Source organism: Chiroxiphia lanceolata, chromosome 9, assembly GCF_009829145.1.
Source record: "Chiroxiphia lanceolata isolate bChiLan1 chromosome 9, bChiLan1.pri, whole genome shotgun sequence".
NCBI classification, from domain to species: domain Eukaryota; kingdom Metazoa; phylum Chordata; class Aves; order Passeriformes; family Pipridae; genus Chiroxiphia; species Chiroxiphia lanceolata.
The window spans coordinates 22,738,159-22,757,594 of NC_045645.1; the positions used below are offsets into that span (position 1 = coordinate 22,738,159).

At 36.9% G+C, this 19,436-nt stretch overlaps 1 protein-coding gene across 3 annotated transcripts in view; it reads left to right on the forward strand.

The window, feature by feature from the left end:
- The window catches only part of DENND1B (DENN domain containing 1B), a 149,484-nt gene that overhangs the window by 57,890 nt on the left and 72,158 nt on the right, over positions 1-19,436 (forward strand). For all 3 annotated transcript variants that reach the window (XM_032696453.1, XM_032696455.1, XM_032696454.1), the window contains exons 4-7: positions 168-217; positions 9,720-9,839; positions 17,648-17,717; positions 19,314-19,394. In XM_032696453.1, the coding sequence (XP_032552344.1) occupies positions 168-217; positions 9,720-9,839; positions 17,648-17,717; positions 19,314-19,394 (321 nt within the window). The remainder of the gene's footprint in view (positions 1-167; positions 218-9,719; positions 9,840-17,647; positions 17,718-19,313; positions 19,395-19,436) is intronic.

The following is a 19,436-nucleotide window of genomic DNA, read 5'->3' on the forward strand; positions in this document are numbered from 1 at the left end:
TTTAATAATCAATTATTTCAGTCCAGGAACGTGTGCTGTATTTTTGCAATCGTATATTCCTTGAATTTATTATTTGTTATGAATATTTTTGGTCATTTTTTAAAAGCAAACCTTTGAAAAACCTTTTCAAAAACCTGTAACTTTATTTCTTTTACTTACATTTTCAGGAAGTGCTGAACAGCGTTCCAAAGTTCTGCTTTCCTTTTGACATTGAAAGGTATGTGCTACAGTTATCATTTATTTAAAAATTCTCAATAGAAAATTATATTTAACATAATTGCAAGCAAGGATTTAAAGAAAAGGAAAATGTAATGTACTCTCTAAGCTTGCACCTGCAGATGAGAAAACATGCCCTTTGTTGTTCAAGTCACTATGAAGTCACTAGTAGGAAGCTATCACAGCAAAATGTAACCTTTACAGAATTTTGGGGATATCTCTGTAAAGGTAGAGCTACATTCTGACTCCCAGTTTTGTCCATTTTAATTGTAAACACCATCTGTGTTAGTCTAAGGATATAACATAGTTTCCTTCAAGCAGCGAGCTTCATAAAAATGTTACAGTGCACCAGGATATAAAAACTCACTGAGCAGTACTGCAAACATGTTGCTTTGAGTTCAAAGAAATTGAGACTTTAATTGCATGGAAGTAGCTGAATATGTGATTGATTTTTCTCAGAGAAGAATCAAGACCGTTATTTATAATTAATTAGTCCTTACCTTTCTGCTATCATTTATAGTCTGTCTTCCATGTAATGCTGCCAGTCATTTAAATTGTTCATATTAAATGTTTTTATTAATGAAAATATTTATTCGGGCTTGTGAAAATGATTAATGGTAATTAATTTAGTAGATTGAACTCACTTGGTTTGGAAAACTCGTACTGTCTAAATTAGCAAAGATTAAATTAGAAACTTGATTTGCATGATTAATGAAAGATATATCCAGGTAGTGTGCAGGCTGAACCAGTTTCAGGACATGGGCATCAGTTGTAGATGGAGATTCAGAGACCAGAAGCATTTTTCAGATGCAAGAAGATTGCTCTCTGTGGAGTAAAAGATGGTGTGTGTAGAGAGGAAAGAACAATCTTTGCAGGAAGACACCCTGGCAAAATAAAGATCTTTATAAACACAACTTCCTTGAAGTAAACTAGGTTCGGTCTTTTATAGATGAATTTAATTAAGTTGTTTGGGGTTTGAACTGGTTAAGCTCACTGTCCTTTAAGCTGTTTTAATGACTTAACTAATATGGTTGTCAGTGTTGGCTTTAAAACATTAAAGTCTTTAATGTGCTTAAGATATGTACAGAATTGTTTAAAATTGGTAATGAAGACGAATAATGGAAATAAAATTTGAGGATAACAGAAAAAGGTGAGGTTCTGTTGCTGCCATCCAGTGGCAAGAAGATAATCAGTGGCAGCAAATAATTATTTTTCAAATAACTGGCCTTAACTATTCCTGAAGGCACATTCAGAACATTCAGAAGGCACTTGGCTGCTTGTATGAGATGGACGAACTTAATCAATGAACTATGGGAATACGTGAATTTATAGTATAGCTAAGCATGTATTTTAGCTGAGTGTCTGAAGGGGTAAAAACCAAAGAAAATAGAAAAAAAAAAAAAGTTATGGGATACTTGTTGCCTGTCCATTAATGCCCTCTGTACCCCCCTCCCCAGACATGCTTTTTGACTGTTGGCCCCATGCTTGACAGTAAAGCGGTGCTCTCAAAGGTGCCAAATTTCTACAAACTTTGTAAAAACTGGCAGTTGGGCAGAAGGAGGAGAGGTTCTTGGAAGCTGAGATAAACCGAGGAGAATAAAGCCGACGTGTTCAGTCTGGCCCGCTGACGGCTCAGGGGCACCGCGGTGTCTTTAAAACAAGGTGCCGCACTCGCTGCTTCCTGCGTAGCTGGGAGCTGAGTTGTAGGGATTTGTGGGAGAACCAAAGGCAATGCGGGATCACGAGAGTATAAAAGAGCACAGACAAGGAGGAGGGGCGGAGCTGCTGTGGAGAAAAGGACAGAAATGCTGGAAGCTCATTCAGGAGAGCAGGAACTGTTTACTGGCAAGCTGTTTGTGTGAACAGCTTACTGGCTGCTTGGTGTATTTGCCATTTACTTCTCAGTTCAAGTATTTTCTATAATGTGGACATTATTATTTTTTTTTTTTAAGAAAACCAGTTGCATTCTGCTTTCTCAGTTTAATTTTTTTTTTTATTTTGAAATTTGAATGATAAAAGGATTGGGAAAAACACTGCTGTAGTTCCTTTTCATATGGCTTTTTTCAATGGACATTTAAGATGTGACTAATTTTTTTTCTAGTCATATATGTGCTTTTCACTTGCCCGATGAAAATATGTATATTTTTTTTTGTCTTGTGCAGAGGATCATGGTAGATGATACACCTAATACCCCCAAGTATTTTACAGACAGATTTCAATGACAATTTCTCTACAGAAAGCTTTGATTGAACTGAAATAGAAAATATCTGTTTCATTGATTGAGCATATTGAACTCTAGAGAGCACAGTTTGTCAGCCTGTATTATGTGTACTATACATGTATAAACTATGTCAAGCAATATCTGAGCCTATTAAGAGCTAGAAATTACCAGTGCTAAAGTGATAAATTCCACTGATTCTACCAATCAAGATACTTAGATCAAAAAGTGTGACTCTGTTCCATAGATTGCCTCTGAATTTCTACTATACAGCAGAGTTGTAGGGAATGGAGTATTATTTCTGTTATCTAGCTAAATAAAACTCATTAAAGTAGGCAACCAACATTCTTCAAATTATAGAAATAGGAAAGTTAAAGCACTATTAAAACACAGTGGTAAAATCATCATCACCTGTTTTCTTTCAGCTCACCTATATTAGTTGCCAAATGAACTAAAAAATGAATAAAATGAGAATGTTTATTTGATTTTCTTTTATTCACTGTACTACAGTGATCATAGACAGAGATCCAAATTTAGTTCTCACTATTCGATGCTGCTTACATCCTCTCACCGGATGTACTTTATCTTTTATGCATATGTTATAAATAAATGTACACTACTTGTTCTAATTATTAAAAATAAATACTGTGAATGATGATTAAAAATCTAGAGGTAACTCCCATTAAATTTAAACTTAAAGTCAGGTCAATAGAGGCACAATGGTGTTAAAAAATTCTTTGACGATGACTTAAACTTTTAGTTTTATGTATAATTTTTTATTGAAAGCAAGCACATATTGTCATTACTGCTGGTTATGGCTTACATTTTATTTTGAAGAGGTTAAGAAATGAATTGCATCATAGAAATTCTTGAGCATTTGCTCCAAGAACCTATTTCTTTTTCTGAGAATAAATTATTTTATGTTTAGTAAATGATGCAGTTGTATAACATTCTGACAGTTTCCTTATATATATTTACGAATAAGTTCCCTTTGGTACACAATTCCTTTGGTTTTTTTTTATATGGACTATGAAGATTTAACATTTGAGGATACAGAGATTTTAATTTCCTTTTAGTGTTTGCTAAAGTAATATTAATGCATCAGAGAAAAACACTTTGTCCTCTCTCTTGTTGTTTGAGTCCTTTATGTAAATTCTGCATGTTTTTCTTCCCTTTTCTTTCTCCAATAGTCTTCTTTATTTTCACTCTCAACCCAAAATTCAGGTGTAACTTTGCAGAGTCATACACCTTGATCTCTGCATCCATCTGTCAGTTATTTAGCTGGATGATGACTAATGAACAAGTGACTTCTCCTCTTGTTCCTTTTGGAACCATTTCAGATTCAGTCCAAAGTTGTGCTATGTCACTGCTTGACCCCTCATTTTTGTCTGTGCTTTAAATCTCTCCCATTTCTCTCCGCCATAAGTACCTCCCCTCACTTCTTTCATTTCTCAGTCTTTCACCTTTCAGGATGAATTTCTCCTGCTGAATGTGTAGCCCATATACCTCTTTAGATAAGACACTTTGGGAACTGCCTGTAGGATCAGCATGGAGACAGTGATACATATCTCATTAACTCTTCCTACGATACTCACCCAATTGCAGGGAAGCGTTAGATTTTGGAGCGTAAGCAGTGATGTTGCTGCTGCAGTAGAGGATTTCTCTTTAGCAGCAGAATATCACTCAAGTATGGGAATTAATGTGAATATTATTTAACTCCTAATCTGTTAGGGTCAATGAGTAATAATAGCAGGAGTGACATCACTGTCACTCTCCTGTTCTTGGCTAATGCTGTTTCTGTTATTTCTGGTGAAAGTCTGTACAGAAACAAGACAAGTGCAAAACAATGGCTGTAGAGATCATTGGATTAGCAGATCTCATGAAAGGCAGTTATATCTTACACGAAAATTTTGCCTTCAGATTAAATAGTTGAGAGTGAAAAGTAAATGATCAAGAAAGTATTGTACAGGTGAAGATAAACTAGCATTCCTTTTACACTTCAGTCATTGCAGTCAGTTTACAAGATGGGTTACAAACTCAAACATGCAGCAGCAGTTATATACAATTGATTTCTTTGTATCTTTTTGTCTCACTGTGTTATGGTCCATGTGTGCATAATATTGAACATATGTGTGAGAGAGAAGTGTTGGTAAGGACAGGCTGCAGTGTGCACTGTGGAGTTTCCATGTGTGTGCAGAAGTGGACCTGTCTGGGAGGAAACCTGGGAATACCAAGGGAACTGTAGCGTGCTCCTATAGACCCTTGGCCAGGTATGATGATCAGGGCCCCTAAACAGAGAAGGCTTCTGTTGCAACTTAAATACTCCCAGTGAGACTCTTTGCTAAGTAATTGTGGTTTCTTTTAATGCTTCCAGCATTTGTTGTTCTGAAAACATAACCTCATTTAGAAGATAAATATGCTTTCTATTAATGGGAAATGTCATAGTTGATGGTGGTTTTGTCCATTTTTGTATCTTCTGTAGTTTTCTTCTTGTTCTTTTTTTTTTTTTTTTCTGAATTGGAAGGGGTTGGGGCTTCTGGGAAGCAGAGCTCAAATGGGATAACTCAGTTGGAACAAAGCAGCCCTCCACACAGGGAGCCTGAACTTTGGAGTTGTTGGAGGGGGCCTGGAAATGGAGAAAATAATCCCTGAAGCTTAGATTTGAGTATAGCGATTAGTTGAAGAAGACTGCCCAACCCTGCATTACTGTCTGTCTCTCTAGTCTCTCCATCAGCTTGTACCACTACCTTAACATCTGTTTTTCAAATTCTTGCTTGAAACAGTTTCTAATCTGTTCTTTGATTTGGGGAAAATTAGGGCGAATTTACTTTTCAGCATTTAGCTTGGGAGTTGAAATACCTGTGAAATTCTCAGGTTTACAGGTAGCAACTGCTAAAGCTCCAATCAGAACTATGTACTTCAGTTACACTGGTCAAATACATGTACGTGCCATTTTATAATTAATGATATGAGTAACTTTATGACTTATTTTTGAAACCAAAAATCTGTATTCTGATGCATAAGGTCTTTAATTTTTTGGAACTCTTTAAAAATTCCTAAAATTCGAAATAAAAATAATTTCAAACATCTACTGTATCCTAAACTAATCAGTTTGAAAGAAAAGCAATTTTTATTGAGAATAAGGGATACATTTAATGATTAGATATGCTGTTTTTTGTGTGAAGGAGAGTTTCAATTCCTGCCTTAATCAGCTCTCTTAAGGCTCTCTTAAAAATGAGGCCTGAGTGATGGCTGTAATGTAAACAAAAAACTTTAAAATGACTCTTTACCTATTCCATGGGTACCAAGGAACCTTTTCTGCATTTTGTAGGTACATACTTAAAAAATTTTAAAACCTCTTTTTATTTCTATAGTGAACTGTAATAACCTTGAAAGAGCTCATTGTAGTCTGCAGGGTTAATAAGTATTTACACACATTCTTCTAGTGATTTATTATTGCTGAACTAAGATTAAAAGTAAGCATGCAGGGCAAGAGTTGAAAGTGAGTCAAAAGCAAGGCAGAGGAGTGAGTGAGGAGGTCGGTGATGCTTGGGAACAGTTTGTGCCTGCTCTCCCCTTGCAAGTGAGCAATTCATGCTCTCTTCAAATCTCCAACTAGACTGATGTTCTGCAGGAAGGTTTTGAAGCTTGGCCAGTTGATCCTGTGATCCAGTAAAAAGTCTAGATAACATTTTGTTTAGGGAATTCTGGTATGTAATAATTGCATTTTACCTGTGCTGATTTTCATGTTAAGAAAAACTTGAGAGGCATCAATGTTGTGGTTCAGTAGCAGTGCCAGGAGCTGCTGCCTGCCTCTGGAGGTGAGACTTGATTTCTGAACAACTGAATGTGCCATGGTGCAACAGAGAGGCACAGTCCCCAAGTCACTTGGCCCAACATTTGTCTGCATGATGGAACATGGTATATATATGTTAAAACTGTAGTGCTAGCACTTCTGGAATGTTTTGTGTGTCTGGCTTATACATTGTGGTTGTCTATCGATAGACAGAAATCCCCAATCGACATTTGTTTTTCTCTGTAAGGCTTGCATATAGTTAGTTTTAATTCTGCTGAAGAGGAGTGGAAAAACAGGCCTCCTTGCTGCCCCCGCATCTTAAGTGGAGCTCTCAAATTAGAAACCTAGAATTAATTCTGTATTTTAAACTCTGATCAGAGAATCTCATCCAGATGGATGGTCACTGGCTTCTGTTAGCTGTTCTTTTGAAGCAAATGGGACCAAATGCAAACTTTTGGGTTCTTGTGGATATTCAGTTTTAGTCTTGGAGTTTTTCTCATATTAAAAATCTGAAACTTGCTACTTACATCTCTTTCTAAACTGTGTGGGAAGCAGTTTTCAGGCCGGGCAACTTTTACACTGACTGTCAAAATATGGGGCTACCTCTCTTAAAAAAGCCAAGATATTGATTTGGAGGTGGTGAGCTGGCATTGGAATTGATTCCCACTGAACTCATAACTTGACTGGACTATTTTTAATAGAAAATATCAGAATTTAAATCTTATTTTTAAGGTGGCTGTGTGTAGTGACATTTTGTTACGCTTTAATTGCAATACTGGTTATTTTCCCATATCATCTTCAGGTTTTAGGAAGGGAGACTTCAAATAGCTGGAAGCGGGAGATCCTAATTGATGTCAGTTTTTGGGGCTAAGGAATTGAGTTCAAGGAGTAATGGTGTAGTCATTTGCCTGACATACGTGTACACAGTACATCAAAAGCAATGCCTGCATAGATGAGCATGTATTAACAGTTGCTGGTTATGAGTGATCTCTTTAGGTTAAGATGATGGTGCACAGAGACCCCAACCTAATCATGCCAGGTGTGATGTAAGGAGAAGCCAGTCAGGGCTGCTGGGAGCTCCAAACCTAACAGTGGGATAGAGCAGAACAAAAGAGAGTGGGAACAGGAGGCAGCCGAGGTCACTGCACTGCACTGCCAGTGCTACTGACTGAGCAGCTACTGCTGAGTTACTGTGCGAACCCCCGGCCACAGTGTGCGCAGGGGCACTGAAACCACACTGCAGGTTTCATGGCAGTCTGCTCTCAGGAATAAAGAGGAAAATGCAGAGATGTGAAATAGAAAATTGCTTGGTTGGCAGGGGAGTAATAATGCCCTATTATTGATGGCTCTCCGTGGTACCAGGCACAGTGTACAGGCAGCATGACACAGAACCTGAGCAAGGAAGGGCTGAGCGAAAGCCATTGCACATTTACCATTTAAAGAGCATGCTAGAGTTGTTCCAGTGTGTTGAAGAGAGCCGAGGAAAGTGTTTGTCCTAATTATTTGAGTTTAATTACCTAACTAAAAAAAGTCCATTCATTGTCATGGGTTTCCAGTGGTTATATTGGACTTAGTGTATCTCCTGATGTTGTATGCATAGGCTTTTGTTTCAGCCCTGTCGCTGTATGTTCACGATGGACTAAACTAAACTGAAAAGAATGGGAGACTGCAATCTGGGTAATGGTACCAATCTTTAAGCTTTTGTCATACATATGTTAAGCAATATAATGTGCCTGTGTCCTACGTAACTTCTCTTGCCCTTTGATCATCCACTTTCTTTTTCCCTAGGGGAAAATTTTCTATATTTTATTTTGGTGGAGATTTAAAAAACACAAAACAAGCAAACCAGTGAAAAACCAACCAAAACCACAACAAAAAAACCCCAACCCGTATTACAAGGCATAAATTAAAAAAATATTTTGTGGTCTTGGACTGATAGACTGAGGTTTGTGATGGTTTTCAGCTTCTCTGGGAATTCATTTTCAGCTTGGTCGTCTATGATTGACCCACAAATGACACATGTTAATCATAGCACTTAACTAGCAGGTGCTTAGGTATTTTGCTGTAGAAGATCATGTGAGAATAGGAAAAGAACAGCAGACAATAGAATTACAGGCTGAACTGTTGCATTTTATGCTTTCAAATCTCCATGCACTCCCCATCTTAACTTTGTTTTCATTTGGTTTTAATGAAATCTTTAGTAATCTCTTCTGGACAAAACCATTCTATGCCACACATCACCTCTTTTGGCTGAAAATGCCAAGTCTGCCTAGAACTAATTTTGTTTGGGAGATTTTGGAAAAGTGAAATATGTATTTCTGTGAGTAAACTTCAGATACAGTTTGTTTGTCTTCTAAAATGCTTACATCAAATGCATTTTGCAATTTCTGTGGAGATCACTGAAGTTTGGTCACACTGAGAGCGGGTCCATCCCATGGTCTCAGTGATATTCTGTCTGAAGCTGACAAACTGCACAAGAGAAAAACGTCATGCTTGAGAGCCTAAAGGAGAATTAGAAACATCATGACAGTGAAGATGCCATTTGTTAAAAGGGAATTGGGAAAAGGCTCATGCTGTCAAGCAGAAAGTGGGGGATCAGGACTGGAGGTTGGAACTAAGATCTGGAGATGAGTATGTGCAGTCAGACGTGGCATGGGAGGGGTAGTAGAAACTCAGGACAAGTGCATGTTAGCCTGCACTGCTGAGGGAGTGCTGACTGCACAGAGCTTGGGGATAAGAGGAGGGAAATTTGGTGTAAACTTACTCTGTCTCACGTGGGTGTGTATTTTGATACAGTCTTGAAGATATTGTTACTTATTTTTTTTTTTAGCTTTTGTGCTGTTAGTTCTTGATTATGTTCTAGCTTTTGCGTTTCCAGAACCAAAAAAATTTGCACCAGAAGATAAACTTGGCACAAATTCCTTGCTGGGCAATGTGTAGAGCAAAAAAAAGGAGGAAAATCTGTGGAAGATGCATAGGGAGGCTACAGGCTTAACCAGTGAAGATAGTCAAAAGGGATTGAAAAAAAACAAGCTAGCTTTATAATGGCTGCTGTAAGCCAGGCCCATGTTATGACATGTAATAAATTATTTGTAGAATTTTAAAACTTTGTTTGGGTTGCTGTTCTCCACAGCTGAGGTGTACTCAAAGCCAATAAACTGTGGCAAGCTTGTACTGGCTCTGGCTTAAGTTTATTCTGTGCTTAAGAACAAACCTTATGAAACACCCTGTACTTTCAGAGTAGGGGCCAGATGCAGTGGAGCACATCAGCAGGAACATGGAACTGGGGCAGCAACTGGGGGCACGAGTGAAGGAAGGACTGGGCTCTTCTGTGCCGAAGGAAAGGAGTGGGGTGCAAGAGGCAGCCTGGATGGTGGGAAGGGAGAGAAGAATAGTGAGGTTTGAGCATGGAAATACTTGAGACCAATGACTTAAATGCTTGTGTTTTGTGTGATTTAGTGGTTTTATGCTCTGTATCTGGTTTTCCAGGGTGTCCCAAAACCAAGTAGGACAGCATTTCACCTTTGTGCTCACCGACATTGAAAGTAAGCAAAGGTTTGGATTTTGCCGTTTGACGTCAGGAGGCAAGGTCTGCCTCTGTATTTTAAGGTAAGTTGGTATAAGAAAAATTAAGTCAAGGAGTCAATATAAAAAAAAATACAAGAACAAAATTATCTTTTGCAAATTCTCTGCTAATGTGTTTTACTTCTCTATCAGGGTATCATTTTTCTACAACAGTGATACCCTGAGTTAATCTTTTCTTCCTTCATCAAGCTAGAAACAAATTTTTTTGGTGTACTCCTAACATTGTCGGTCTGGCTTCTAATGCTATAGTAACAATGTTTCAGCAGTTACATGCACTTAAGTATGCACACAAATACAGTATGGACTGCTGCAGAGCAAAGGATGTAAATTCTCAGCTGGTGTAAACCTGGGTATTTCTTTTAACATTTCCCTGTAGACATACATTAGCTAAAGATTAGTCAATGGTCTGTTACTTGGTAGAAATAACTAAGAAAATGAAAAGTGGCAAGCTGTAATTTTTCACTGAACCATAACCAAAGCATTGCCTTTATTGCTTTTATTGTGACAATTTCAAATTTACAATGCACAGCTGAATGCATAACAGCACTAGCTTCAGACCATTGTCCTTCTAGCTGGGGAGTCTGTTTGTCTTCTCTATGTGTCTGAGTGTGTGTGTGTGTGTGCTGTATTTAGCTCAGACAGAAAGAATGCATCAGTTTTCATCTGATATGTTCTGATATCCAGTCTGGTTTTCACTCTGAATCCAAGATCCATTGGAAGTGATGAAATGAAAGAGGACTCACTAAGCAGATTTCTTTTGGCATTTTATCTGTTTCCACCTTGCACATGATTGTTGATCTTAAATTAACCAAAGGAAAAAAAAATAAATTAACAAATGAATGCTGTCTTTATATATAAAGAGTGTGTGTGCGCATGTTCACTGTGGCTTTTGTCTATATATCAAAATAACATAAAATGATATTTGCTGTGTTTATATACACATGATGACTGATGTATGAGCAATTCGAACTACTTTTTCATCGCAGGTATTTGCACAATAGTCATAGACTTATATATAAACACACAAGGGCAGGTGTACATAAATGCCACGTTGAACTACCATCTCCATATGCACATCTATGTATATTGCCTCAAACAAGAGGAATACATTAAGATTGCTGACTGAGGCTTTTACAAAGACATCTAGAGATAGTCCAATACAAGAAGGTTAACTAAATGAAGTCATCATAAATAACTGAAATATAAGTAAGAATCTCTGAAAAGACGAGCAGAAACAAGCCAGTCAAAGTGATGAGAAGGAGATAACATAGAGATTTAGATGGGCTGGTGAGGGGGTAACAGGACACAAGTTTTCCCTTGTGCGTGTCTTTTGTCGATGGTACCAAACCATGTATTAAACTGTGCCAGGGCTGCTAAAGGCAGAGGATTTGAACTACTGAGTGGCATTCTTAACTGAAAGCTGAAGAAAAGGCTGCTTGTCCATCAACAGTTTAAAGCGGTGTCTAAGATTAAAGTCATGTGGTTTATGGGACTTTTCTCTGTAATTCATTCTTTATCTGAAACACTAGCTAAAGGAAATTATCTCTGAATTTGCAGCCACATGGTCCTGCTTTAAACTGGATAGTTTGAAACAGAAAATATACTTGTACATAGAAAATTTTTCTATAAGTTTTACAGGATTTTTTTTGTGTTCTGTATACACATGTATATGAATTGTGTAAACAGAATCTTCTCCCAAATCAGAATGTATTGTTCAAGTTCTCTGTATGTTTATCAAGTGAAGTAAAAATCCTCCCAGGTAGCTTCCTCAGGCATTGTCGAAAATGAACATGCAGAGCTTTCCTGCAGTTGCCAAATTTGAAGTGCAAGTAAGTGCTAAACCATAGTAAGGTGAGAAAATAAATCTTGGATTATTATCCAGAGAAGTTGTGCGATTCCTTTGCAAGTTTTATTTTAATGTGGTTTTTTTTTTTTTTTTTTAACTGCATGGCTGCTTTGTGAAGCTCTCAGTGTGGATCCTGCTGTATCACCTCCTCCCTCTCCACAAACTGTTGAACTAATGCAGCCCTGTAAGACAGCAATAGACATATGCCACAATAGACGTATTGTAAAATACCTTGTTGTGCTCATATCTTGTACTGGATCTTTTCTCCTAGTTTTATTTTTTCTATTTTTAGGAAATGGTTTTGTTAGTTGAGGTTTGAAGTGGCACAATAGAAACTTCAGTGTTCACGTTTGAATAATGGGAGACTCAGTTCTTCTGGCTGTTGTTTCTAAGTACCACTGCTGCTTGCAGTAGGAATAATACTTTCAGGGTTTACATGAAATTGTTTTTGTATTACTTGAATGGTTTTAGTACAAAGTACAAATAATTTGTTAAAAATCCTGAAACTGTTGATGGACTCTGAGGTTGACCTTAGGTATGCTGAGGAACACAAAATGCATCATTAAAATGCTTAGTCCTAGATTTCATTAATTTTATGACTATAAAATTGTCACCTAGGTTTCTAAATGAAATGCTCTAATAAGGAAGACAGGTTTATGTGGTCAGGCTTTGTAGTTCTTCAGTTCAGACCACGCTTGAAGCTTTTTCACTCTTCCTTTAGGCAAATCCCTTAGAAGCAGAATGTTTCAATTTTACACATTTTGTGTCAATTTTCCAGACAGAAAAGCAGCCCCTAGACATTAGACATTTAGCTACGGAAAGGCAGTTTCCTTAGTTTTATTTGATTACTAGAAGTTAGATTCCTGCTGATAGTTCAGGACTGTTAGTGGTTACCTGACTATTTGACAGAAAACATTTCCTCTCCTTTGTTTAACCTTTGACTCATGAATGTAAAAGTTTTATCAGAGCTATAGCAGAAGCACCAGTGAGGTGGAAGTCTACTTATGGCAACAAGGGTTTATGTGTGACTTTGAATAAAAGTCCTGAGCTCCTGCCTTGTGGCTCATTTGGGTTGAAAGAAAATGTTAAGTACGTTTTTAATTAACCATGAAATATCTTGGTCTCTTGCTTTTGTGGGAGACAGTGGCTGTGCTTTTAAATAAAGACCCCTGTATTCTCAATCAGGGAATATATATCTATAAAACAATATTGTGTATGTTTTGATGTTCTCTTTATTATGGAAGAAATATTTAGAAAAATTTTGTATGTTGTTGGAGGTTGCCCTATGTTTGTCTTGTATGTTGTTTCTCAAACAGCTGTTGATTATAACATGAGGAATGCGAAGACAATGTGTACAATTAAAGAAAATAAATAGGAAACTAATAATGGTTTCATAGCTTAAGAAATAAAATTATTTTTATTTGAAGTTTAGGTTTCTACATATATTAAACTGAACGTTAAAGCCCTGTTTTTCCTCTGCTTTATCTATTGTGAAGGGACTTCATGATAACCTTTTGACGTTTTCATAAAACAACTAATTAATTATAAAATGCACTCCTCATAAATAATTTTTATGAATACAAATGTGCTGGATAAGGTCTTTCTAGTAATGGACTTTAATTTGATTTTTCTGTTGTTAAGGTACATATTAGTGTGACAGTTTTGAGTTAGGAATAATGTATTACAGGTCTCTGTTAAATTCAGCCACTTCAAAACTATATTTTTCACACAATACATTTCTGTACTGACTTGAGAAAAAAGTTGTTACCCAACATATAAATGGTGATGGACCACTTGAGTGCTGGAGACTTTTCTGTACATGGACTAGTTCTTCTGTACAAAGCAAAGATTAAATAATTTTGTAAGATTTACTAACAGGACAAGCTAAGAAGATTCTTTTACCTGTAATGCTTCTTGGTTTTAGCTATCGCACACAAAAGTGCCGTAAAAGGCAACAAGACCAAGTGCCAGCTTTCTGCACGTGGGTCACAACAGCCCCAAGCCAATGCTGCAGGCGGGGGAAGAGTGTCTGGAAAGCTGCAGAAAAGGACCTGGGTTACTGGTGCAGCTGAACATGAGCCGTGTGTGCCCAGGTGGTCACAAAGGCCAGTGATATCCTGGCCTGTTATCAGAAATAGTGGAGCAGCAGCACCAGGGCAGTGATTGTCCCTCTGTACTGGGCACTGGTGAGGGGCAGCTCAAATCCTGTGTCCAGTTCTCAATTCAAGAACCGTTGGGTGCGGAACGAGTCTAGAGAAGGGAACGGAGCTGGTGAAGGGTTGGACCACAAGTCATATAAGTAGTGGCTGAGGGAGCTGGAGGTGTTTAGCCTGGAGAAAAGGAGGCTCAGGGGAGACCTTGTCACTCTCTATAACTCCCTGAAAGGAGGTTGTAGCAAGATGGGGATCAGTCTCTTCTCCCGGGCAACCAGTGACAGGACAAGAGGAAATGGCCTCAGGTTGCACCAGCAGAGGTTTAAATTGGATATCAGGGAAAATTTCTTCAAGGAAAGGATTGCCAAGTACTGGAACAGGCTGTCCAGGGAGGTGGTGGAATCACATTCCTGGAGGTATTTGAAAGATGTGTAGATGTGGTGGCTTAGGGACATGGTTTAGCGGTAGATTTGGCAGTGCTGAGTAAGGGTGGACCTCAATGATCTTGAAGGTCTTTTCAGACTTACCAGATTCTCTGATTTGATGTACAGTGCTTTATCCAATATGATGTAAGGGATAAAGATGTAAAACACAGACTTTAATAATCATGGCAATGTTTATCTATGAATAAATCTGTTTACTAGAGTAGTCCAAATAGATTAATAGGATTATTAACAAATGTGCCTTCCAAAATGGGCCTATGATATAAGAGGACAAAAATGTTGGCTGACAACCTTGAGGATGCTACAAAGTGTGAAGAGCTTATACTTGGTCTTTGAATTGAGAATCTAAAATGCCACCTGAGAGTTGTCTTTATTATGAACACAGCTGTATTTACTTTTGAATGCAGAGATGTATTCTATATGCACACACACAAATACATTCTTTATTGTTTATGAAAATGACAAATATAACAATTCTTTATTATGTTGAATTAATTACAATTAGCAAATCTATAAAAGAAACATATAAATTGAACTTTTTTCGTTTCCAATAGGTCTTTGTAATATTTTTGTTGCAGTAAGAACATTGTAATTCAAAATATTGACAAAAATTTTTGCAATTAAACTGTTCTATTGAAGAACTGAAGATTATGTGGAAAAGAAGCAGAGGACAGGTTCTGGTGGCCTTTGGTTTCATGCCATATAATGTAATGGAGTACTTGTTTTGATTTCCTTAAGTTTTCAGGTTTAAGAGGCACGTAGATTTATATTAACTCATGTCTGTGATTATAAGGCTTAAAGCATTCTTTTTCCAGCCTTTCAGCTCAAAGGAAACTGACTTTATTTTATAAACTATGTTGAAGTAGTGTGTTTTTACAATGTTTTTCTTTGCACTTTTGTTATGTGAAGACATGGAAGTGTATCATGAGCCTGATTTTGCTAAGGGAATAAATTCTTGTGCAAGTGCTCTGGTCAGCATGCCTCACTGTACAAAAGAAAAATTCTCCCATGGCTTTTTGCTAGGGTCATTAATTTCAAATAATGAATTTGACCTTCTTTGCACAGGCTTAAAAATTGCATTAATTTTTCTTTTCTCAGTAAGAGAGGAGTGAGCTCATACATACAGGAAAGAAGTATGGTAATATTTTATTGAAGTAGGAGCATTTATTTTTACAGAATGCTGTTCATAAGTGTTCATTATGAAAATAGATGATCAGATGATATTTTGAGTATTCGACAGCAAAATATACTGGGTCATGTATGCTGCTAACACAGAGGTGATAGCAACAGACTGGAAAGCCTTTAGGTAGTCTCACCTATTTGTGTGTCCAGTGTTATGAAATACTTTGCAATTTATACCTACCTTGTGCCTTGACTTGGACAAAACAGTAGGACAATGTTCCAGTCCCTGCTGTAATTTGAGGCTGTAAAGCTGTTCCAGTAGCTCTGACATTTGCAGGTACTCTGAACGCTGTGGTGAACAATTCTGTTTGCCCATCTAGGCTGTGTTTCAATGATGTGTAAAACCAGGTTAACATGATTTCAGAAGATAATAGAACAGGAGTCCTAGGTGAAAGAAAGCTCAAAGATCAGATGTTTTAGGTGCTATTATGATGGGTGTTTTACAAGGGCGTGCAGCGTTCATGTCTGTAAGCAGTGAGTGACCTTACACAGGTGCACTGAAGTAAATTTTTATGATTATATAAGAATATATTGAATAGCAAATGCAATAAGGTCACACCTTAACCACTGTCAACAATACCAAGCATTAAAAGTGTCTGTAAGCATTAAGAGGTTGATGTAGTTTTGATTAATAGCTGGCACAGGGTATGGTAAAGTGTGATAAAGACAGTAATATAGCGGCTTTAAAGGAAATCATTAAATCATTGCCACTGTGTCTCTTTGGCTTGGCAAGAGTAAATTCATGATGAGTTTTTGTGGTTTGGTGGTTTGTCTTTTTTTTTTTTTTGGTTTGGGGTTGTTTGGTTGGTTGGGGTTTTTTTTTGGTGTGTTTTGGTTTTTTTGAGAACCAGCAGTTAAGCATTATAAGGATAGCAAAAAGTGAGATTGCTAGACAATGCTTAGCTGTGTTCAGATTTCTGCTGTTCTTTTTTTTCCCTGAGAACTGGGATCTGTTTCTACAGCTTTGCCAGCTATGTCTGAGAACAGAGGTGTAAAAAGAAACATACCCCTTCACTGACTCACTGCACAAAACCCTGGCTTCTTACCAACTGGGCTTTCCCCCTAACAGCTTTCCTTTTCCTATCAGGGAAAACATTTAGGTCGGCATGCTGGGCTTTTTCAGTGGTGGTTAACATGTTTCTGAAATATGTTAAATTTGAAATTTTAAGGTCTGTCCACAATGTGCCCCTAAGCCTTTTAAGAAATTCATGTCTGTAGATTTACAATGCTCTGAGTAACAAGTCTGTAGTATTGCATATAAATAAATAAAACATTTTAGGCTTTATTTCCTTTCCAGCTCCCCTTTCTAATCTCAAACAGAGATGTCTAACAGACGTGAGAAGATGTGTAATTTGTAAATGAAGTGTATTATACTGGTACTATTAGTTTATCAGATTTAATAGCTTAAATAAGGGTGATAGAAAGTCTGTAGCATGTGGTCGCTGATGATGTCACTGTAAAGGTAAACTCTTCTGTTAAATAGGTGACAAAAATTGGAATTTATTCCATTATGTTGAATTCTTTCCTCGTGCTCTTCAGTGTTGTCTTATTTATCTTGCATTCTGTTTAACTCAGAGTATACACTCATACGGGCTGCAGATTAGTGTTAAAATTCTATTAGTATCCGTTGTATTAATGTACTGCGTGTTTACAATATTGGTGAATGTTTTTATTTTTGAAAGTTAATTCTGTCTATAAAATGGCTTTGTAGGGAGACCAATATTCTTACCTATAATACATCATCTCTGCTTCTGTGTAGCATTGCACCACTTGTCAATATGGGGTACCTGGTCTGCCCAGGTAAAAGTCATTTTTGATTCTTTTGGCAAGCAGCAGTTCTGGCAGGACATTGGGTATAGGAGGATGTAGCATTTCAGAATTACAATAACTGCTGAAAGCTGTGACAATAAAGATAGTGGGAAAGAGATTGGACAATGTTTCAAATGGTTCTTTGGTGCCTTTAAAATAGTAAGTCTAAGTATTATGAGCTAATCTGTGCCTAATGGAACTTCATAGAGTGCCTAGCCTAAAGAATCTATCTATCTATCAGTGACATACCATTAAATTTGTGGGAAAGTTTTATATGTTTTTCATTTATATGTAAAAATATTATAAAAATGTGCAAGTCAGATCAATATCATAGTATTTTATAAGCACTGGAAAAATACATTGATATTTTATTCAACCACTTTTTTCCTCCTCTTTTAGTTATTTACCATGGTTTGAGGTATACTACAAGCTCCTAAATACCCTGGCAGATTATTTGGCTAAAGAACAGGTAATTTTAGATATTCTGTTTCTTTGTGGAAAATATTTTCCTTGAAATAGTAGTCACCATTTGAAATGCTGAAAAGGGATTCTATACTTTTAAAAAGTGTAAAATTTTAGTAGGATTTAGTAGCAAGTGTATTCATCTTACTGAAATTCAAAGAATCTGAGCATACAGCTACCACAGTCACTTGAATCCCCCATTTGTCTTAAAAAGCTGCTGAAAATATACCTTTACAAAGTGTCAGTCTCAGCATAGACAAGTTCTGGGTGAAGTGTGAGCAAAGTGTCACATCACTGGAGAGCTGTGACGTATCAATTGTAAACCGTAGATCTCTGGAACTATCTGATTATCAACTGCAAACGCTTTTTGTTCAGAACTGTATAAAATATGATGTACTGTTTCACCCTTCATATTAACTAAAAACTACCTCTCGTAATTCTGTCGTCTCAGCTAGCAGGACAAAATTACTTGCAGCATTTGGTGAAGAATCATGATAGTTTAGTTTGCATATTCATGAGCAATTAGATGTATTCCAGCATTACACAGCAAAGGAACTACTGGCATCTGTCTTTACTGGGAACATTAAAGCTATACCTTTCTTCTTTAACTATATTCGAGTACTAGATTACAACTAAAAAAAAAAGGCATCAGTATTTAGCCATATGCTCTTGACTGGAGAAGCTGACATTTCAAAAATACATGAAGTATAGAATAAGCAATAATTCTGCATTATAGTAAACGGACTATAGAGAATGATGATATTTTGTGTAAAAAGGAAATGCAGTAGGACAGTTTGGTGTTAGCTATGTGTTTCAATAAAGTGTTAAATATATATGTCTTACAAACGCTGTATGAGAACTTGGTTTGGACCCCAATTTCACTGCTATAGAAAAAAATTGTTATTTAGGTTCTATCTGCAGAAGGGGATGGGTGTTGTCTTGATCACCAGTGCTGGCATTGCAGCTATTACTTGAAGCAATTTAAGCAGTAGGGTTGTATGTTTGTTGTTTTATATGCTAAGAAAACTGCTTTGATGGGTCAGAAAGTTTTAGCAGTACTGAAGTATTTTGTTACACTACCTGGTGCCACACCTGTGGCTGAGAAGGCTGTTGGAGGATGTTGCTCCCTCCTGGCCCCAGGCATCGTTCATCTGACCAAGAGCTAGACCCAAAGTCTTGTCAGTTACCTTGTTTTATGTGTTCTGATGAAACATTTTCAGAGTGTACAATATAGATATGTAGCTGCATATTTAGTAAAACTTTGAGTAGACATATATCCTGGCTAACAGTTTTAGGAAGATGATGTCCAGGATGCATGGACCAACTAGACATTTTTTCACAGTTTTCAGTTGCAAATTATGTGATTGATTTAAGGAGTATATGGGGAAATGTAAGAGATTGCCTTAACTTGCAGATACCATCATTTTTTGACATACAAAGCTGACCTGAATTTTATACTTAATATTTAAGTACTTCACTATGAATTACAATTGTTTTTGTCCTTAAATATTTATACTTTTTGGTAACATATAGTTTGATGTGTAGTAAATAGTAATTATTTTTTATATGATAATTAACTACCTTTTAAAAATATTCCCTACAGGAAAATGACTCAAATGATTTGTTAAAATCATTGTATAGCCATCCTGTGCCAAAGGCAAATGCTTTAGTCAGTTTAAGTGTGGTAAGTATTTTTTCTTTTTTATTCCTACTCCGATTACTGATT